This window comes from Lepisma saccharinum, chromosome 1, assembly GCF_977018435.1.
Source record: "Lepisma saccharinum chromosome 1, izLepSacc3.1, whole genome shotgun sequence".
In the NCBI taxonomy this organism is placed as follows: Eukaryota; Metazoa; Arthropoda; class Insecta; order Zygentoma; family Lepismatidae; genus Lepisma; species Lepisma saccharinum.
Genome location: NC_139229.1, coordinates 78,795,894 through 78,817,460, shown reverse-complemented (window position 1 = coordinate 78,817,460; position 21,567 = coordinate 78,795,894). Strand labels below are relative to the sequence as shown.

General features: G+C 36.1%; 1 protein-coding gene across 2 annotated transcripts in view; it reads right to left on the bottom strand.

Annotated features, from left to right (window-relative positions):
• Positions 1-8,197: 8,197 nt before the first annotated feature.
• cdi (serine/threonine kinase) overlaps positions 8,198-21,567 on the bottom strand; it is a 221,834-nt gene continuing 208,464 nt past the window's right edge. The window contains exons 8-9 of one of the 2 annotated variants that reach the window (XM_083133323.1): positions 14,862-14,969; positions 8,198-11,190 (exon numbers count right to left, since the gene is read on the bottom strand). In XM_083133323.1, coding sequence (XP_082989449.1) covers positions 9,686-11,190; positions 14,862-14,969 — 1,613 coding nt within the window. In that variant the 3' untranslated portion in view covers positions 8,198-9,685. The remainder of the gene's footprint in view (positions 11,191-14,861; positions 14,970-21,567) is intronic. The other variant, XM_083133327.1, reaches the window with a different exon arrangement.

Here is a 21,567-nt window from a genome sequence, read left to right as displayed (position 1 = left end):
CAACCACATTCACTTTCAGGTGAAAGTAAAGTTGACAAGGGAAAGCCACCTGCTAGAATGTTCCAGAACAACTTTCTAATAGTCTGAAGGGGAGTATTTTTGTGTATATATATCGTCCTGTTCTTGTACCTTGTTACATTTGTACTTGGTACATAGTCTGAAGAAGACCTTGCTAGTAGGTTGAAACGTTACGTTTAGTTTATGTTTTATAATAAAATAAATTTCTGCCTTGGTCAGCATATTGAGTTTTTCAAATTATGGTAGCTCATAATTTGTACTTTACAGCAATGTAATTAGTTTAGAATTTAATCTAAAGTACCGTTTATAATAAAAGTAAAGTACACTATGTAAGGTGGACTCAATATGGCCTACATAGGAATATATCGTGAAGGACATGCACAAATGTGACATTTGTTACAGTATGTTCACATAGCGTGTGTTGAACTCTGCAAGGACGATGAAGGACCTTTCATTTGCCCAGACTGTGATGTGTAATCCATGGTCTTCTGGTAACAAATTGTGACATATCACTACCTTGTTTATTGGTTTGTAAGCAATGTTATTTCTTTGTGCAAATATCATGCCATTATGTAAATAAAATGTGAGTGTATCAATTCATTTATCTACCTATAAAAACAACATTGTGGTACTTTCTTTACAATTTCTGTTGCATATTTTGATGTGAAAGAACATATGTACCTAATATGGCCTAAATGTAACTTTTTAATAAAATCTTCGTTACATCCATGTTCTTATTTGGAATTTGTTCTAATTTTCAGTAAACTTTCAGAAATGTTCCATCTTTTGAATCTTGCAATTAGTTTTACCTTTCTGACTTTGTACTTTGTACAATCTCAAACCTTAGGTATGCCATATTGGGTTCAGGTTCACATTATATTTTAATATCTTTTAGATCATGTGTGAGGGTGATTGGTGTCATATCAACTGTAATACACAGCCTATAATATTGCATAGCTCGACACCAAATGATTGAATTTCTTTTGTGCGTGCTCAATATGAATAACAGAATACATGCCACCAGAGTCCAACCTGTACACAATTTTGAGGAAGTATACCAAGGGAACCCATTGCTTGCTACACTCACCAAAATATAAACCAGCTGTCCTTCTACAGGGTGCAGCAGCATTAATAGCGTAATTTAAGTAGGAAATAATGATGATGCTGGCAACAATGTTGTTATACTGTGCATGAATTTCAATTTACAGTAGATTGTGCTTCAGTTTGTTGCTACTCCATGCAGTGTGGTGTATTTCTTGCAACAGAACCTTGCCAGAGAAAGTGATTTTCCATTATGGTGACAACCCATGGCCAGCCTGGTCTCTGGATTAGTCCTCTTTGAATTTCTCCTTGTGGGGTTTTCTTAGGCAAGAAGTATTCCACGTACACCATCACGATCTTGGAACAGAAGGATCGCATCCGAGATCTCGCTACCAGTATCCCGACAAACATGATAGAACAAGTAATTGATTGATTGATTTGGTTCATTTTACTTCGCATTTCTGCCACTTTTAGCTGAGGATGAGTTATATGATATGATGAAATTACACTCACAAAGAATACCCATGTTCAGGCTGGGATTCGAAACCAGGACCCTTGGTGTCATAGCGTGCTGTGCTAACCACTCCACCATGAAGGCCAGCTAGAACAAGTAATGAACATTAAAACGCCACTTGGAAGAATTCGCGGCACGCCATGGTGATCATTTATCAGGGGTCATATCCAAACATTAACTAGTAAATGGCATTTCCTTTTGTACAATTAGGTACTAGTCATTCGATAAGAATATTCTATTTCAAATATAATTTAAATTAAGATATGAACGCTGCTGCATGCTATGCAAGGAGAATCCTGTTATTAGCACTTACTGACCTCCTCCAAAAATATATGGAAAGACTTCATATAACCCAAATGGTGAAATTCTAGCATGAAAACATGGACGAGAGGTGGCGTTAAAGAGACAGGGATGCTTTATGAGAATTCTCTTAACTAGGAGAAAGCATCACTCCAGGTTTCCCCCTTTTAAACACTGCTGCCCCCTTAGAAAAACCCTGCATGTAGTCTTTTCTCAGTATATACCTTTAAAAAGTAGATAGGTGGGGCAATGTGTAATACACAAATATCCAATCATCCACATATATGTAAGGCTATCCTGTAAGTGTGTGATGCGTGCCACCTCAATGGGCCTTGCGCTATCTACTAGGTAACATAAATCTGAATCTGGATAGGGTAACAGTGTTTTTATAAAGTCTGAAAGATGCTTTCAAAACATTTTAACTGCCTTCAAATGTTCACAAATGCATTGAGCAAAAGGATCAGGCTTATCACCAGGGGGGAGGGCTAAGGGGGCTTAAGCTCCCCCCGAAATCCTAGAAAGATCTAATTTAAATAGTGTGTAATGGTAATTAATTTCACTTCATTAACAGGATTAAACATCTTGTATAACGATTTGTAATTACTGAGAAATTCATTTTTAGATTTCTACCCTCTCCACTTTTTGACCTTTAGATGCTGAAGGGATGAGCCCCTCTTGAAATAAAATACTGTCTATGGGCCTGAAAAGGGTTAATCCCAGGGTTTCATATTGTTGGCTGACAGAAAAATATATACGTAACAACAATGAATCTGTAGTGCATGGCTACATACAAAAAGGTAAAAAAAGGTAAAGTGTTCCCCTGTGCATAGCACAACGCCATGAAGGCGTATAGGGGGTGTGGGGGTAACGCCCCACACTTTCTTGATCCGGTCGTGAGTGGGGGTGATGTGATCAGCATCACGCCCCTGACCGCCTTTACCCCCCAGGTACATACAAACATGATGAAATGTGTTTTCCAACCGCCCATAGTGCCAAAACAATTTGTTTCCCTCGATATTCTCTATACCAGTGTTTCTCAACTGCCGGGTCCTGGCATTAATTACAACAGGCCACGAGAGGTTCATTAGATCAAGTGGTTGACAACAAATTTAACCCTAATTTTACATTTGTCAACAAGCCTATATATAATCAAACGTTACACTTCACGATTATGCCATAATTTATTTATTAATATTTTATTTCAAGGTACATATTAATTAATGTGTAAGTTTTTTAAAAAATAGAGTCTAGGCATAAACTTTCCAAAAAATACCGGGCTGCAGTCGAATAATAGTTGAGAACCACTTCTCTAAACAGTGTTAAATTTTGCCAGTGATTAATGGCAAAACCATAAACAAAATGTAATAATTATGCAATACTAATAATAATTTTGCTTAAAGTGTTAAATGTTTACGACAAATTAGTTTTTTCTAGATTTTCACTTTGCAAAATATAAGGGCCTTGTGTTTCCTACCAGCAGCATAGACAGAGTTCTGGAAGGGCCTGGCCCCTCCCAACTTAAGAAAGACACAAAAATAACACATGATAAACTATCCTGCGCTTGTTGCTGTACTCACTTCGACAGCATCTGATTTAAGACATTCTAGAAACTCTGAAGCAAAGGCCTGCTTTCAACTATAAAATCATTGGATTTCATTGTTTATCAGTATTTTCTGAATATCTCCCCCTCATAAATGTTTTATCTAAGTCCCTTCAGAAAGCTGATACCTCAATAGCTCAAAGTTCCAGTGTAGCCAATGGAGTGATTAAGGAGCTTGAGTCCCAGCGGAACGAAAACACTTGGGTCAGAAAATGGAATGGAATCAAGGGTGTTGACAAAAAATTACGTATAAACATTTTTGAAGGTGGAGGTGAGATGAAAGAAGGTACAAATCCAAAACGGCCTAGACTGATATCAAACAAATTAGATGCTTATCTGGTTTGTTCTTCAGTTGGCCAGAGAACCAGAGAAAAGAGATCTGCTGAAACACTTTCTACATTTCAAAGTGAAGAAAACTGGAAGAAAAAATATAAGTGTGATTTTTTTTTATGCATTGCTGTATATTTTGATTGGCGAACTGAAAAGAAGATTTAGTGGTGAAACTTTGGAAGTTTCTGAAGTCAGTGAAAGATTTATTCATCTGGATGAAGAAGAAGCTGCATGTTTCATTGAGATTTACTCTATTCCTGGTATTGACACATCAATGTTGACAGCAGGAATGACCATTTTAAGAAATTTAATGGAAAGTTCAGGTTTGAGTTTGAACCTGCACCTTTGAAGAATGTTTTTCCAAAAATGTGAGAGGACATTTTCTGCTATGAGGCGAATCCACAACTGGTTGCATTGCAAAATGGCTCAAGAGAGATTGAAGAATTTAATGATCTTATACTCTGAATCAGATGTTGTTAAAAAATTAACTTAGACGATTTGATTGATGTGTACAGTTTGAAGAAAGAAAAACGTTAAATGACTTTGTGTTGAGTCAGCAGTTACTGTTGAGGCATCAAAAGAACTTTTCAATTTAATTTTTCTGAAGCTTACCATTGTACCGCAACTTTTTAAAATTAATACGAGAATTGTATCAATAAAAAATTAATGAAATGCAAAATTCAATAATCATACTGTTTTGCTTTTTAAAACTGACAACCAATATACTAATTAATATTTGTTTACTTAAGTGAGGTAATTTAACATTTTCAAATCTAAAAGGCCTAAAACTCAGTGTTTTATCTGGGGGAAGGCCTCCGGACCCCTTATAAACAACTAGGGGATATTCAATAACCCTCAGGTACATCATATGCTTCTCCCAGAGTCTGCCCCCCCCCCAAGCAATCAAACTCCGCCCATGACCAGCAGTCCTGCATGCATGCATATATAAATAAAACACTTTTTCCACAAACAATACAGGAGGCACACTATCTTGGAATTAAAAAATGATGGAGTAAAAATAACACTAAAACTTTAAATTGAAGGTAACATTTTTATTTTTTCCAGGCAACTCAAAATCTTTTAAAAGTAATTCAAAGTCTGTTATGTACAATTTATGTATAGGTGCATATGTGTATATAATTACATACAAGGTAAGACATATTATGGAGTAAACACTTGTTAAAGCACAACTGAATCAATAAAGAATCAGTAGAGATCAGTCTCTAAGATTAAGTACACTGATTTCTTATCAGGAGGAAGCATTCCAACAATACATTGCTTCCTACTATACACACGTGAGCTTCCTGTCACATGTACACAATACTGTGGAAGACACAACCATTCAACCAATGCCTTTAACATAAAGAACCCAACAAATAAATCAATCAACTTGCTTCATTTTTCATTTATTTTTTACAATAAACAACTGCATCTCCATTTTTAACAATTACCACTAACATCACCATCAGAGTAATGACAAACTGAAGAACAGTAATGCACATCCTTACTTAAAGGAAGGCTGAACAAAGTTTAGAGATCATTAAAAAAAAAAAATATTGTTATAAAAATCCATGGCTCATTCAATGTTTCCAGATCCTGAATTCAGAATATCTAACAACTATACAGCTAGCATGCACAAACACAAACACACTTGTTTTGGAAACATATTCAATAGTAGCAAATGATATATACTTTGAACTTAAATAATTTTTTAAAGAACAGTATGTATGGTGAATTGGTAAGCTTTCATAATATTACAAAAGAAATCAATAACAATCAACGTCAATAAGATCTTTCTGCATACATTCTGTAATACCTCTGTCAGACACATAAAATTATCAAATTCTGGAGTGAACAGCAGAATACAAATAACATTCACTACATTTATGACATATTGTTAATTTTATTTAAAAAATCTTCAATGTTAGCATGAAATGAATTCTCTAAAGTTTTAAGTAGCAAGTCATGACAGAACCAACTTGTCTCACATCACTAAGTTGTGTGAATAGAAAAGCACATGATGAATTTTAACTAAAGATACTTTGACAGTAGGTAAAGAACTAAAAAGTAAATGAATTTGAAACCTGACATCAATGTGAGCAAATTCAATAAGTACTTGGGAAGCATTAAAAAAGACTGGAAGACACCATGAAACCTAATTGATTCTCAAGCTGCAAAGGCAGGGTGAGGGAAGTACCCTAAAGAGTGTGTGGAGAACGGACACTTTCAAATTTCTATACCTGTAAAATATGTGAAGCTGTGTATTACAATATTACCATAAAACAAGAAAAAAATCAATGATGCATTAATAACTGAACCTAATGTGTTACTTTTAGAAAAATTACATGCACAGAGAAGAAAGGAGGAAGAACACAGATAATCACTGAACAGAATTTTACAGAAATGTGAAAATTACGAATTAAAGTTCCTACAAATTAGACAAAAATCCTAGAGCAATGTTCACTGCAACATATTTAAATTTAGAGGAAGCATCCTTAGGATAACATACACAACTGAGAAACATTGCAATTCTGGAATCTGAAGTTGTGAATTAGGATGAACATTAATTTGCATAAAAGAGACAAGAATAATTGAATATGACTAAATTTGACCATTGCAATGGAAATGGAAGAAAAGTGTGGGTGGAAAAGGCCAAAAAAAAAAGGTTTTATGAGAAAACCTTACTGTCATTCAGTAAGCACTTAAAATAAAATACTTTTAAGGTTGTCATGGACAGTGCAGACTGTCATAAATAAGCTGATTGAAAGTGTGAGGGGGGCCTCACTTATCATTCACTCAGTTTTGAAATACAGGGGTTCCAAGTTTTGAGAGAAACCGCAGTGCAAAGAAACATTCACAAGTATGTTGTACAACAGGATTTTAAACATTCCTTCTTTTAATTCTTGGACTACTTTGGCAAAGTATTTTTTATGCCTAATACTGTTACTATTAATGTGTTTTATGCAATAACAGAACAATACCCATACAAAGAACCAACAATGTTGACAAATCAAAGTTAAGTGTTCAATGCACACTTGGATTGCAATGAAAATCAGAGCTTAATATAAACTGTAACACACACATCCTGCACTATTGACCAAGTAAAATGAAGCCATTCATTAACTGTACATAAAAATAAACCAATCAGAATAAACAAGATTGTTAACACATGATTCCAGTCACAGATAATGACAGAAAGATAAGTGCACGATGCTGGATTTATTTTTATTATGTTAAGAGCTTATACCCAATTCAGAATATAGCACTATTTTTTTATATCTTAAAATATTCTATTCATAAATTGTCTTTACCCACATTTTCTGAAGTGTAAACAACAATTTTCAGTTAACATGAGTGTATAGCTCCTGTATAGCATCTAGCATTTGAACTTACCTAATTATCTTTAACAAAATTCCATGTGACTTGGAAAATCTTATGATCTATGAAAAATGACAAAAGAAATACTCCAAAATAATTCCAAACCAAAAAGACTTTAGTGCCAAATCTGAAAATACATAAAACTTTGGAGTATTCAAAACCAATTAAACTCTTCTTGCTCTAAACAACAACATTTTACTTTTTGTATGAATGATTAAATACAGGTTAATAGAGGGAAAAAATAAAAGCAAAACAGCACGAACATTCTTTGTCAGTCTTGTTAAATTATGATTAGGCCTTTTGCAAAATTGGATATAACAAATAGCAAACATAACTTGATTGTTTTAAATTTACTCATGATTTGTCACATAAGTATGAATACACACATATTGTTCTAATGCCATCTTTGATAACATACATCAAACAGGTAACTTTACTTGTAACTATACTGAGGATGCTACGTAAGTGATTAAAAAAAGTGGCTGTTTGTTCTAATTTTGCACATACTTTTCAAACAATTACAAGTACTATCTGTTATTTCCTTTCTGGTTGTACACATGGAACATCGAATCTCACATGCACTGAAACAAAGTAATGGACAGATTATTTGCTATGTGTTTAGATATCTTTATTTTGTCTTCATATTTTTTTACTTTCTCGACGTAGAGTTCAATACGTAGAAAACAAAAAAAAAAAAAAATGATGTAGGTCAAAAGTGCCTGAGAAATAGAGGTGGAGGAATAAAGGAACAGTCATTAGGTCTCTGTAAGGCAAAAGATGACAGTCGAATAAATGCATAAAAATTTCAAAACTGATTAAAAAAAATGAAATCTTACAAACTAGTACACGATGTGTATAGTTTGTTCAAAGAGATTTGTCATTAATTCAAATTAAAGATCTGTTTTCAAAGAAGTTGATTTTTGTGACCATTAGTAAACAATGATAAAGCAAGGAACTTTTTTAGGTCTACTTGTAAAGATAATGCTGGTCAATTTGAACATCCCAAATGCTGTATCATTACATATAATCTTTCAGATGGTGTTACTTATTAATGGCTTAATATTGAACTATTAACAATTCTTGGAAGGAAGGCATGTCTGCTGACACATATTGCTCTGTAATTAATACATATTTTTCTTGTTGGCAACTTGACCGTATAATATGCAATACAATATGGATTGCATTGATTGTAAGTAATTATACAAAGGCACTACACATCTAATTTGAGCAAAATTTTTGGGTTCTAAAATGGCTCTTCTGTTATATGTAATAACAATATATAATTTCTTAACACTTCTCAAAAAAAGTAGCATGTCTGCTTTGCTGTTATAATGCATTGTTGTCAATGGACTGAGAATATAAGAATTAATACATCCACACAAACACATGTTCTCCCACATACACATACTTATACAAACACTCACCTATCTTTATAGATATTTTTCCGTTCAGGAAAAATGTCATCACTCTTTACGAAAAAATACAGGAAAGATACAGTTTGGTTATAGAATGAATATTGCACTTATATTCCTGATTCTTCAATACTATCTTCATCTCAGCTAAGTTCTTCTGTGAAGTTCCTTACAATAATTTTACATTAATAATGCTGTTATTATGTAGAAAGCTGGCACAATGCAAAGATAAATAATAACAAAACAAAAAAAAAAATCATGTCCAATTCAAGCAGCAAGAATATATTTATCAAAGACCAGCATTTTGTGTTGGCAATGAAGCAAAAATCTGAGTTTTTCTAGTTAAAAAAAAGACAAGGAGAAAAAGAGAACGAATTCGTATAAAGAAATAAACTTCAAACACACAACAATGGTGCATGACTGGTATTTGAACTCTGTTCTCATTACATACTCATATTTTCCAGAAATTATTACAAAAATAGAGATTACTATTATTTTTGAACACTTCTTAACTATTTACAACACAAAATCTTTTTCTTTCTCGTCTTTATAAGTGGTTAACTTAGGAACTTCCAGTGAAAAACTTATTTACATGATTTTTGCCCCTCTTGTAATACCATCTTTGTCTTCACATGACTAGAAAACTTAATATATCTGAAAATTACAATACACACAAGAAAGAGAAAGAAAAATTACATGAAATCCATGGATTTCAAAATTGAAAGCAAGCTCTGGTTTTTCTTCAACAATGAAGAAACACTGAAGAATTGATATTTTTTCTCAGTACAACAATACTTGAATGTAATCCTAGTAATAGATTTAAAAGAAGCCCTTCATTCCAAGGGCAGGGGGAGGGAAGAATACACATTTTCAAAATTTTAACTGAATTTTGACAATTAATCTGCCTCATATGCTAATGTTGGTTGAGCAATGGCTTTTCTCTTAACACATTCAGTGTATTCAAAGTAACTAGTGTGTCAAATCTGATATACAGACCCATGGAAAACATGTTGTTTTTTTTGTTTTAAACATAACGCTTTGTATTCACAAACACTATAATTTAAAAATATTTGATCAACACCATACAAACAGTTATTTCTTATCAAATATCTGAAGTTTAGATTTTACCGCACCTTCACATATCATTAGTCTCTGAGGGTTCCTTTTCACAGTGATTCTGTCTCCTGGTTCTATCTTCTCCAGTGACTTCTGTAACAAAGCTATCTTAGGTGACCGGATACTGCTATCTTGGCTAATAACACTGTAGTCCATTCGTTTAGCAAGCGATTCGATATCTGAGAATTTCTTCGCATAATACAGGTCCCGTTTAATATCTAGTCGATCTTTTGGCCAGTTACAAGACTCAGGATCTCCCCCCTGTTTACGTTCAAAATATTCTACTATCTTACTTATTTGTTGTGGTGTGCTGCGCTCACCAGTTCGCTCGTCCCAACCAATATCTCCACCAAGACTGGAAATATCTTCAGAGCTGTCAGTGTAGATTGAAGATGAACGTTTCCCAAACAAGGAGTGAGCCGGGTTTTTCGTTGGGTAGTCATCCAAATCCCCAAGTTCGCTGCTTCCCGATCGCAGCGATGCAGCTGCTTCGTCAAACGATGGATGGCCAAATTCTGGTGACAGGTCACTAGTGCTCATTCGTTCTGCATCGCCCACACTGAAGAAACCAGACTCGCACGATCCCCTTCGGCGAAGGAGAGGGTAACCAACTTGGGGAAGAACGGTGTCGAGCGCCGAATCATCCTGCGCAGTGGTGATCGTGTGAAGATTTGAGCTCGAGCTGCATGCACGCTGTTGAAGAAGAGGATGACTGATGCCAGGATGGTTCAGAATAGGCGGCAACTGTAGAGTACTACCTGTGCTTCCACTTCCCCTATCACCTTCCTTTTTCCGCCTCTCGTCTCCTGTCCGAGACATCATTGGCATGCTTCGATCCTTGCTGCAAGCCTCTCCGCCTTTTGCTTGAAGAACTCCCTGTGCAAATAAGGGATGGCTGAACAAAGATCCTTTTACGGCCGGACTCTGGCTTATAGACACCGCCGTAGAAGGAACTGGTAACGAAGGAGGCACATCTGATATGGAACTGATATGGTTGGCACAGTCTTCACATTGTGAATGGGTTAATCCATGAGACCTCACTGCCCGGCGAGCTGTCGTTGGTGATGACGGAAGAGAGACTGCTTGCGAACGAGACGTACACTGCCACTGTTCACGAGGTATCACATCCAAGTCATCGGAAGTAGATGGCGTGCTTGGTGGCGTTGGGCCATAGAAGGGCGACGGAAGCTCACAGCATGATGAAAACAAATCCCCTTTGATATTCCCCAGTATTTTTTTCACACCGCGAAAATGAGAGAGATTTGCGAAAGGGTTTTGGTTTTTTGGACTTCGTTTGTAGTGAGGGTCAAACTGGCACATGCTTTCGCCCACATGCTTTGCAGTAAGAAAGTTATCTTGTTCATTCTCTGGATCTTCATCACTCCGATGGCGAGGCAGCATCACATGGCATCTCGCTTTGTCACTGGGTGTACTGTGGGTTGGTACACCAACATCTTCAGATAAAGAACGTCTGTGACTTACTGTAAGTGAAAATAAAAATAAAATGAAATTAGATGCAATAATTTTTAAAAAATCTAGAAGAGTTTAAGCAGAATAAAAAAAAATCACTTGTATACATTTAAAATTAATGTATTAATAAAGAGCATAGTCATGGATACATACATGCATAAAATGTTGCATTTGTACAAGTTGATGTTAAATCAAGTAAAAAGAAAAAAAAGACAAAAATTCACCTCTATCACATGCACAGTTTCAAATTCTACATAACCAGAAATAAAAAGCACCACAACAGATCCACATAGAGACATGTGAAGTGATTACAATATATACATGTTCAATACACCATTCTGTACAAGCATGCAGACTTAAATAACTAGCTTCCTTGTGTTTTCCTTGAAAAGTCCTTGTATGTACAACTTGTTCCTCATACTTTATATGAGGAAAACAATCTCGTAAATAAATGTTAATAATAGTTTGTTTTGGTGTACTTCTGTAAAAACTGGTAAATTCAACGTTTTCTAAAAAATTATAAGTTTTGAATTATACAATTAAAAAGGCAGGAATACTTGCAAATTATTAAAATATGGAATAAAACCGGGAGAAATTTGTTCCTTTGCACTTCCAAGACAATGCATATTTATTTTTATGAACTGCTTTAAAAATTCTGTGTCATTAGTTCATATGATAAAGTGTTCATTCTAAAAATTAGAGTGAAGGGGTCACAACTGCCACTTGTAAAGAAAACGTTGTATAGATTTACAAGAATTTGACAAAAAATTCAATAATGAAGCTTCAGTTTTAGAATATTCCTCTCATTACTTACACGCAAACTGAATGATATAAGGTCAAACTGAATACATTTCAGTCATTAGCCATACTTTTTATTGATTTCTTTAATCCTGCAAATTACATTTCCCCCAAACTTTTTAATACAAATTAATGCAAATGCGACAAAATAATACTGCTCTCATTCCTAGTGTAACTATGAACACCAACCATGCATAGTCTTCAGAAAAAATACTTAGTGAAGAAAATAATTTAAAATTCAAAACAACTAACTCAGTCTGAGAAAAGTGGAAGTTGAAAATTGGCTGAAAAAAATAAAAATGAAAATAGTGACAAGAAAATTAATTACAATTTTTACTCCTCTAAAGCATTGCAATATTGAATGATAATTCCATTGAAACATTAAACTGATAAAACAATTATTTTTGCAAACATTGTTTGTCAAAATAGTTTCACAGTCTAAATGATGCAACAACCATGTGCACCACATGCAATTTATGCTATTTACAGCAGTCAGCCTATGACAAGATCCCAAAATGAGGGAAGGCAGGGTGCAGGGGCACAGGAGAAAACCAGTCCATTTGCAGATTTTAGGGGTTCCAGGAAGTCTTCTGCTGTGCTCAATGTCCTTGTGGAAGTGTGTGGGAGTTGAATTTTGTATTTCAGATTTTTCGTGGCATTGTAGGAGTTATAGCATGTGTAAGGAGGAAAGGTGCTACTGTGCATAGTGAAGCAAGATAGATTGTCTGCAAAGTAGTCATGAATCTGAAGGAAAACAATATTTGGTGCCAGTTACACAGAGCACCAAGCGTGTGTCTGCAGCAACAGGTTTGTAGGAGCGGAATGATCGGTCACTGATGAGAAAACTGGTGTCCCCGGAAAGCATAGGAAAAGGCCATTCCACTGTAATGCGACTCTTGATGATTTTGACATTAATGCCATCAGGAATTCAATTCGTGACATGTACATAAGTGACAAAAGTGTGTCGATCTGTCGTAGACTTTTGTCATACAACAAAAAGATAATTTTCCGTGGAACACACAGACTGCAGCAATGGGTTCATTCTCAATGCAAGCCTGATATATAATTGAATGGCTACTCCACAGGAGACTACCATGGGTAAAAAAAAAAAAAAAAAAAACTAGTTCAAACTTCGAAAAGTGGCTGACAGAGAAGCTGGTCCCAAATATACCACATTGGTCGGTCTGTTGTTATCATAAATAATGTTCCTACCACACTGTGTCAGTGGATAAGGTCCCCTCGAGCTATAGCCTGAAGTAAGATATGGTAACGTGGCTGACAAATCATAACATGCCATTCAACACAAATATGAGAAAAGTTGAACTGCACGAATTACTACAGGCCAATGAGGCACACGAAAAACCTTCCGCGTCGACAACACACTGCAGTAGTATGGCCATACATTACTTCGGTTTACCACCATAAAGAGGACAGTTCTTCAGAAAGTACAACAAGCTGCCATAAACAGGATGACGGGGATGATAATCTGGCTCAACCTCTCATGAATGCAGTAAGTATGGATGTCTTCTTTACTTTATTAACTTTTGAATTATGACTTTATTTCTCATTGGTTGACATTTTCTTTTTCACTGTACAGAATATTTTTGTATTGATTATTCTGTACATTATTTAGCCTGTATTTCAAAGAAAGTATAGAGCAACGACTTGTGTCACTGCACCTGTTACAGCTTACAGCGAGACCTGCTTGTGTTTCTGACCCAGGGTGCACTCCCCCAACGCTAATAGTGGAGTCGCCTGTCCCTACGTCACTTCACTTCCGGTGGAGATCTTCTCGTGAGCAGTAGCTGTACATTTCCCTTCAGCACATTTCAAGAACCCTTAACTCTTTCACTGCGGCAAGAGACTTCAGTCTATTTGCTTCAATATGCATAACTTAAGGAAATCAACTGCATTCGATTATTTAGAATATTCTCATCTCTGCTGGTGTAGAAAGAAGACAAAGCATTACCAGAACATACTGCCATCTAGTCTGTGAACTGAATAATTTTCGAAAGAAATAACTTGCTATGGTTCTGAACAAATGAAAAACGTGTACTGCCATGCGTATGTAAACAACAATGGCAACAGGGATCAGTGATGTACCCAAGATTTTTGAAAGGGGATGAAGGTGCATATACAATTTTTTAGTAGTTAGTCCTCATTTTGCCATCTTTCCTGCTTTTAACATGCTCTCTTCTTTAGGAATGATGAACCAAAAGAAAGGGCTATGAGCCCTACCAAACCCCTCCCCTGGCTCCCCCTTTGGGGCACGCCACTGTACCCACTTCAATAACAATGAAAATCTAACACCAAGGATAACTCACTCCCAGCTATGGCACTTTTTCAAAGAATAGGGGAAGAATTCACATCAGTACTTTACAATACTTTTTTTTTACAAATTTATGCAATTCTCAATATTTCCCCGAAAAAACTATGCAGCAAAAGCTCTATTATCAGCATGCCAAAATCCTGCAGCGAAGGAGTCAATGTATTGAAGCAAAATCTTATGAGTGCTACACGCTGGACACATCATTGTGCGACAGTGTATCACCACATGATAAAATAGATATAATCACAAATATACCGTTCTTATACAAAGTGCATAATAGCAGTAAATGTAAACAAATGATGGAAAATTAAACATATTTTTAAAAATTAAAATTCACTTCACTGATGAGGCACAAGTGTAAATATTCAAAAATGCTATTCTCTAAAAAAAAAAAAAAAAATACCATTCATTACCATTTGTGGAGAAGTATAGCAAAAAGGATGAAGCATTTGCAGTTTGGTGGCAGGGTGGGTGGAGGGAAGAGATATATAATTTACAATATGAAATATTTAAAAGTGCTACAGAAGTGAGACACAGAAATGTTAAGGTTCTTACAATTCTGTGAGCCTAGGTCTATACTTTGCATTGCTAGATAGGCAAGTCCCGGTGGAGACGAAGTAGCATTCTGCCAAACACTTCTAGTCCTATGTGGTTTCACCATTGCTGTTGGAGACACAACCGAAATGAGTCACACACATGTAAGTCTAGGAACAAAGTAGAGACATCCACAGCCTGGAAGCCTTCCTACAAAATTCTACAACACACATGTGACACGTAACGACAAATAAAGTGAAAGGTGAAAACAATAAATAAATGACTTAACATGACGTGTTCCCTAAAATCCTTATCAAGTATTTATGTTTACAATTGGTCCTGTGATTAGGAAAGCAATGACTATTCTCACACTTTTCACACCGTAAGAACTAAGGAAGAGTGCATTATAATATTACAGTTTCCATAGTGTAAATGGTAAGACTGTCATGGAGTCTACTACTTGCATTTAAACTGTAAATGGAAAACTTCTCAGTTATGTTGCTTGCACTCTACTATATGGTTCAAAATTCAGGTTCATTTTGGAATTTTTGTACTGGACAACATGTCTACATATCAGGTGTATATGTAGAGCCAAGTTTCCAAATACATATTGAAGTACAAGAAAATACATGTATATGACATAAAATAATTTACGGTATATTAAAACTAAATGCCATGGCACAACAGCCCTCTAAGGGCCAGGGCCTCCCAAAGCATCTTTTTCATTGGGTTTTGTGTTGGTCGGCACATCGAGTCCCTTTGAAGACCAGAGCCCGATACTACTTCATTTCAAGTAGCTGCCCAATTTTCGGCATGACAATGGGTAAACTTGCTTCTTGGGGCTTCCACATACAATCGACCTTGGGGCAGCTCACACCAAAGGCTAACGTGCTAATCATTTGGCTATGCAGGAGCCCACAGGTATATTAATTCTATGTTAATACAAGCGTTCATGATATATTGAAAAAAAAAAATGCCTGCCTTACCATTTACTGTTGTAACGAAAGCCTTTGCCTCACTTTATGCAAGATTCCTTTCCAACCTAACCTTACAAACAGTCATCATCATTGTCTGCTTCGACGTTTCATCTGTCATCATTTTTGACTGTGTCCATGATTTCATCTAAGTACAGCATCCCCAACAATTCTTGAACTTCCACTTTTCTAACTTACCTAATTAAGATATCACAAGAATGTATTTTAAACCTAAGAATGTGAAATTTAACATTATCATACATATAACCAAACACTTTATTTAAATCCACGGTATAACAGACACTATATAGCCTTTGGGGTGCATACATGCTAAGCCATTTCTTTCAGTGTTAGAATCATTTTAATTTTAGTCGGATGTTTTCTTGTGCATAAAGAAAAATCTGAAACACACTACATGACAGGAGAAAAATTCAACCAATCAACTACATTGCTACTTGCACTACCATAAAAGCTTGGTGACGATACGAAAAAAAAAACCATTAAAATGGAGGGTGTAGCATTGCAACACATGCACAGAACTAGAGTAATGAATGAGAATTAGCAAAAATATAGCCATGCACAAAAAATTCCTGGAAGGAAAAGTACTTTTTTCATAAATTAAAATTTCTATTAATTTCACATCCTTTGTGAAAATTGTTGTTTCAATAAAATAAGATTCTTTCTACCTAAACCATAATTTACAATTGTGGCACATTTGAAGTTTAATGTATGGATGCATCCATTTATAGAATTTGGATATGATGTATTCAGTTGTACGGCTATACTGAATATCAAATGAGACCACAAATATACATTGAACTTACAAATAATTTACAAAGGCCCTGCTAACAGAGGATTTTCTATGTGCAGAAAGAACTAAACTACTTTGAAGTGTAAAACTGAACAAAAGTTTTCTTTTGAACACTGAGGGGGTTAATGATGCTGCAAGAACTACACCAGCCAGATTAATCAATAGCAGCTTTTCTATTTTATTTTATTTTTTCCTGCTTTTACTTTTCCCCCACACTTTTACTTCTCTCTTGTGTTTTCCCATTTATAAAGGCTAAATTTTAATATTGTACGAGGGTGTACCCAAAGAAACGGGAATTTGCCAAAAAAAATTGCCGGAATATGTAAAAAAAGATGAGTTTAATTAACTTTGAGTTACAAATACTTTAGTCTTCTTCAAACTATTGTCCATTTGACGTGATGCACTTATTAAAACGGCGTTCCCATTGTTTGAAACATTTTTGGAAGTCCTCAACTGCGATATTATTCAAGGCCTGAAGCGCATGTTCCTGAACTTCAGCCATATCGGCAAAGTGTTTGCCTTTGAGCCCGTTCTTCATGGGGGGAATAAAAAAAATCATAAGGTGCAAGGTCCGGTGAATACGAAGGGAGGGTGAGGAACAACGGGCATTTTGTTTTTCGCCAAAAACTGTTGGACACACACAGCAGTGTGGGCTGGGGCATTGTCGTGGTGGAGCAACCAGTCGGCATGCTTCCACATTTCTGGACGTTTTCGTCGCACATTTTCATGCAATTTCTGTTAAAATTCGCTGGCACGAACTCCAAGACAAAGATGTCATCTCAGCAATCTCTTCAATAGTACGACGACGATCTTCGTAAACAGCATTTCACACTTTTTCAATGTTTTCGTCATTTCTTGCTGTGGCAGGTCGTCCAGATTGCGGTTGGTCTTCCACTGACATTTCCCCCTTTTTGAAATGTGCAAACCCCTCATACACTTGCGTTTTACCTAGGGTGTATTTCTTAAATGCTTCTTGAAGCATCACTACAGTCTCAGTTGCAGTTTTCCTTAATAGAAAACAAAATTTCACACACGCTCTGTGTTCCTTATGATCCGCCATAGCAAAATTCGCAGCAAACGTTTGTCAACACAAAGAACGTGCGGCACAGCAAAGCTCCACGTCTACACAGGGCAACGGTGCTCAGCAAACTGGTGCGTCATAGTGTCTCCTCGTTACATCTTGCGGCGGACGTCGGAAGTACGTCGGGCTTTCCTGCCAGATATGCTTTTCCCTCGTATGGCCAGTTTTTTCTTTCTTTCATGGTTATATCCTTTGGTTTATTGCTGTTGAGTTATTCACATTGCCATACATCGGAAGCATGTAGTATGTGCCAGGAGAGGTGTGATGTGGTGTTTGTACACCTCTTGTATTTACGTCAGCACCCCTGCTTCCATCTCAATGGCAATAACAACAAAAGTAATGCATATGAAAGCGAAATACTAGAGCACATGTGGTAATAAAGTAATCTGCCTTCCCTTTTTGGATTTATTAATAAAAAAACAATTTATTTTAAAGCAGCAATGTGCAATTTTCTTACCGTTTATATAATTTGTTGCTTCTATAAATTAATAAATTAGTTAAAAAAATGTTTCCTTTTTACTCATTCTATAATATCACTACCTTGTTCATTATCTATATTTTGCTTTACAATATTAGCATCTCAAGTACCATAGGCATAACTTGGCAGGGGGATGGGGTCACTTGCCCCCAAAACTTTCAGGTTTATTACTTTTGTTAACCTCCTGGGACCTGAGAAACAAAGTAATATTTGTGATGTAAATGTAAGTTGTTATTTCCACTTATGGGATACAAAACTTTTCATGTCTGCTACACCAAAGTTAAGCCCCAAGTTAAATTCTGCCCCCCCCCCTCCTAATTAGGCCCAAAGCTACACCCATGTAAGTACTAACATTAAAGTCTTAATACATGTAGGGCAAAACTGCTCCAAAAGTTACAAAAGATGCAAAATCAATAATACATGCATACAAATGCAACCTCACTGCAAACAAAAAATAATATTAACATGTAGAATGACTGTGTATAAGCAAAGTGGAAATTTCTAGCCTAGGGGAGGACGATGCTTGCATGGACCAACATGAAGACAATGCAGTATTTGGGGATGCCTATGCAAATCATCTTAGCTGGAGGGATGTTTTACAAGTTTTCTTAACTGGGGGATAACATCCCATGCACTTCAAGCACTGTGTACAAAGCTACATAAACACACAAATTGCTGTTATTTTCTCCATCGCACCCCTTATTCTATGCCGATAATTCATTGTCACAATAAAAGGGAATTTTGGCATCCCACTATACGTTCCAAAAAAATTGGGACAGACTCAAAAAAAGGGACTGTCCCAGCTAATATAGGACTTTTGCCATCCCACTATACGTTCCAAAAACATTGGGACAGACTCAAAAAAAGGGACTGTCCCAGCTAATATGGGACATCTGATCACTTTAGGCTAGTCAGTAATGATGTTTAAACCTATACTGAACGCTACTCCAACTGGCAGCTGGGAAACTGCAAATCAGCAATCAGTTGAATTTTCTTCAACTGAAATCTGCCATTTTCGAGTTGCAAGGTACCGAACGTTGTTCGCGGGACAAAAGAAAATGAGAGTTAGGTACACCACATGTTGCTAAACGTACTGTAAACCGCGAGAGTGTCTTCTCGGATAACGATATTTTCAGAACCAGAAATCAGCGGAGGTTACTGGTAGACAACTACTCATGTAGTCCTACACAAGGGAGTTTCACACGCAAACATGCAAATTGACAACTGGCAAAAACAGAAGTACACTTGGCAATGTTGCTTCAGGAGAGCGATGTGACCCCTTCAGCATTTACTTCGCAACTGAGTTTGTTGATGCTCATTGAGCCATGAAACGTGGACATCGTACACCACTGGGGAGTCGAAGCAGCAGTCAATGCAATGGCGGCACTCTGGTTCTCCTAAAGCAAAGAAATTCAAACGAACACCATCAGTTCACAAAATCATGGCAACCGTGTTTTGGGACCAAAAGGGTGTGATTTTTGTGGAATTCTTGGAACCAGGACGAAAAATTACAGCAGAGGTGTATTGCGAAACACTGAACAATCTGCAACGTGCCATCCAAAATCGGCGGAGAGGAATGATACGCTCTGGAATTTTTCTGATTCATGACAATGCCCACCCACACACAGCTGCTCGTACTGTTCAGACAATTCAAAGATTTTGATTGGAACTATTCGATCACCCCCCTTACAGCCCCGAACTTGCCCCCAGCGATTTCTTTCTTTTTCTTCACCTGAGAAAGTGGCTTGCATTGCAGCATTTCAACGACAGTGACGTGCTCAAGACATCAGTTCTGGGCTGGCTGCACTCTCAGGCAGCAGATTTTTACGCAGAAGGTATACGGAAGCTTGTGCCACACTATCAGAAATGTCTGGAGGTTAATGGTGACTAAGTCGAAAAATAGCCAAGGTATGTACTTGCTTATCATTCACGATAAATTTCTTCTATCATTTTCTTGTTTTTTTTAAATTTTTCGGCCCTTTTTTTTACATGCACCTCTTAGAATAAAGTTAATTGTGGTATAATTAAACCAAACACTTTTCAAATTAATTTAATTTCTCAAAATTTAGTATGTGTGCAAATGTTCTGTTATCTTTCCAATGCCTTCCACTGAGACAGTGACCCCTCCATCCTTCCAGTTCAGTGCATTGATTGAACGTAATGGGTTGCTTGCCCATGTAGGATAAATGTTATTTGTGGTTAGGAGCTCTATGTCCAAGAAGTCGAGCACTCATAATCTACCACGATTTCTTTTTATCTTAAATATAGGAGATGTGGGGTACTCAAGTAAATACAATGCATACGTATACTTTCATATTTTGGCCATTTTTGACATTTTCAAACCTTTTTAGAGACTACAATTTCGAGCTTGTGCAAAACTTTCAGGAGCATTGTGTATGACATTACTTGCACTGTAAATTCACAATAAAATTATCAAAACCTAATGCACGATTTAGGAGGAGCATGGGTGGAGTGGATGGGCAAAGAAAGACAAGTAAACTATTTAGTGACCATGATAACATGTTTCCGCAGCTAGAAAACTTGACAGACTGCAATGGTATTACATGTGCAATGGTATTACATATGAGTGAAATTGAACAATGTGTTTCAAGATGGTGAATGAAAATCTGATTTTCCTCACGTTGCATGCATGCTCTATACCATGCTCTCTTTTTCCCCAAAATTGTCTACAATGCATTTTCGGAGTATAAGGAACTAAACTTGGTCATTGTAGATAATCCGTCTGTCCGCAATTTTGCAGTAAAACTTTTGAAATTATATTTCATAGTTTAAAAGAGGACTGGTGGTAAAATCGCGAACATAGATTTGCCATAAATTTAAATCTTTTGAGTTGCAATTTTTAGAGTTACAAGATAACTTAAAGGATTGGTGTCATATTGTATTTGAGAAAAAATTGTCAACATGTTTAAAGATGGTGGATGACAGACTGCTTTAACATGCCTTGCGAGAGCTTCAAGTTATGCAAATATTTGAGGTTAAATTTTCGTCAATTAAGAAAACCAAGTCTCAGCTACGTTAGGACATTACTTGTTGAGCTTGAAGTTTTTAATAAAAAAAATAAAAAAACTGTAAGATAGTGTGGGGTTTCGGAAGGGTCACCAATTTTGAGACCACAATATCTAGCAATTTTAGAGTTTTTAAGCTGAAATTCATGTCACAAATAGATACACCCAGGGAATGATTTTATTTTGAATTTGCATTTGTTGAAAGTATTTCAAGATGGTGAATGAAAAATTGATTTTTCATATTCTGAGGTAGCTCCAAATTCTGATGCCACTTTCAAATATCTGCCTAAACTAAATTTTTGGACATTAAGAAAAGAGACTTAAATATTTTAGGGCATTTGTTAAGCTATGGTTTGA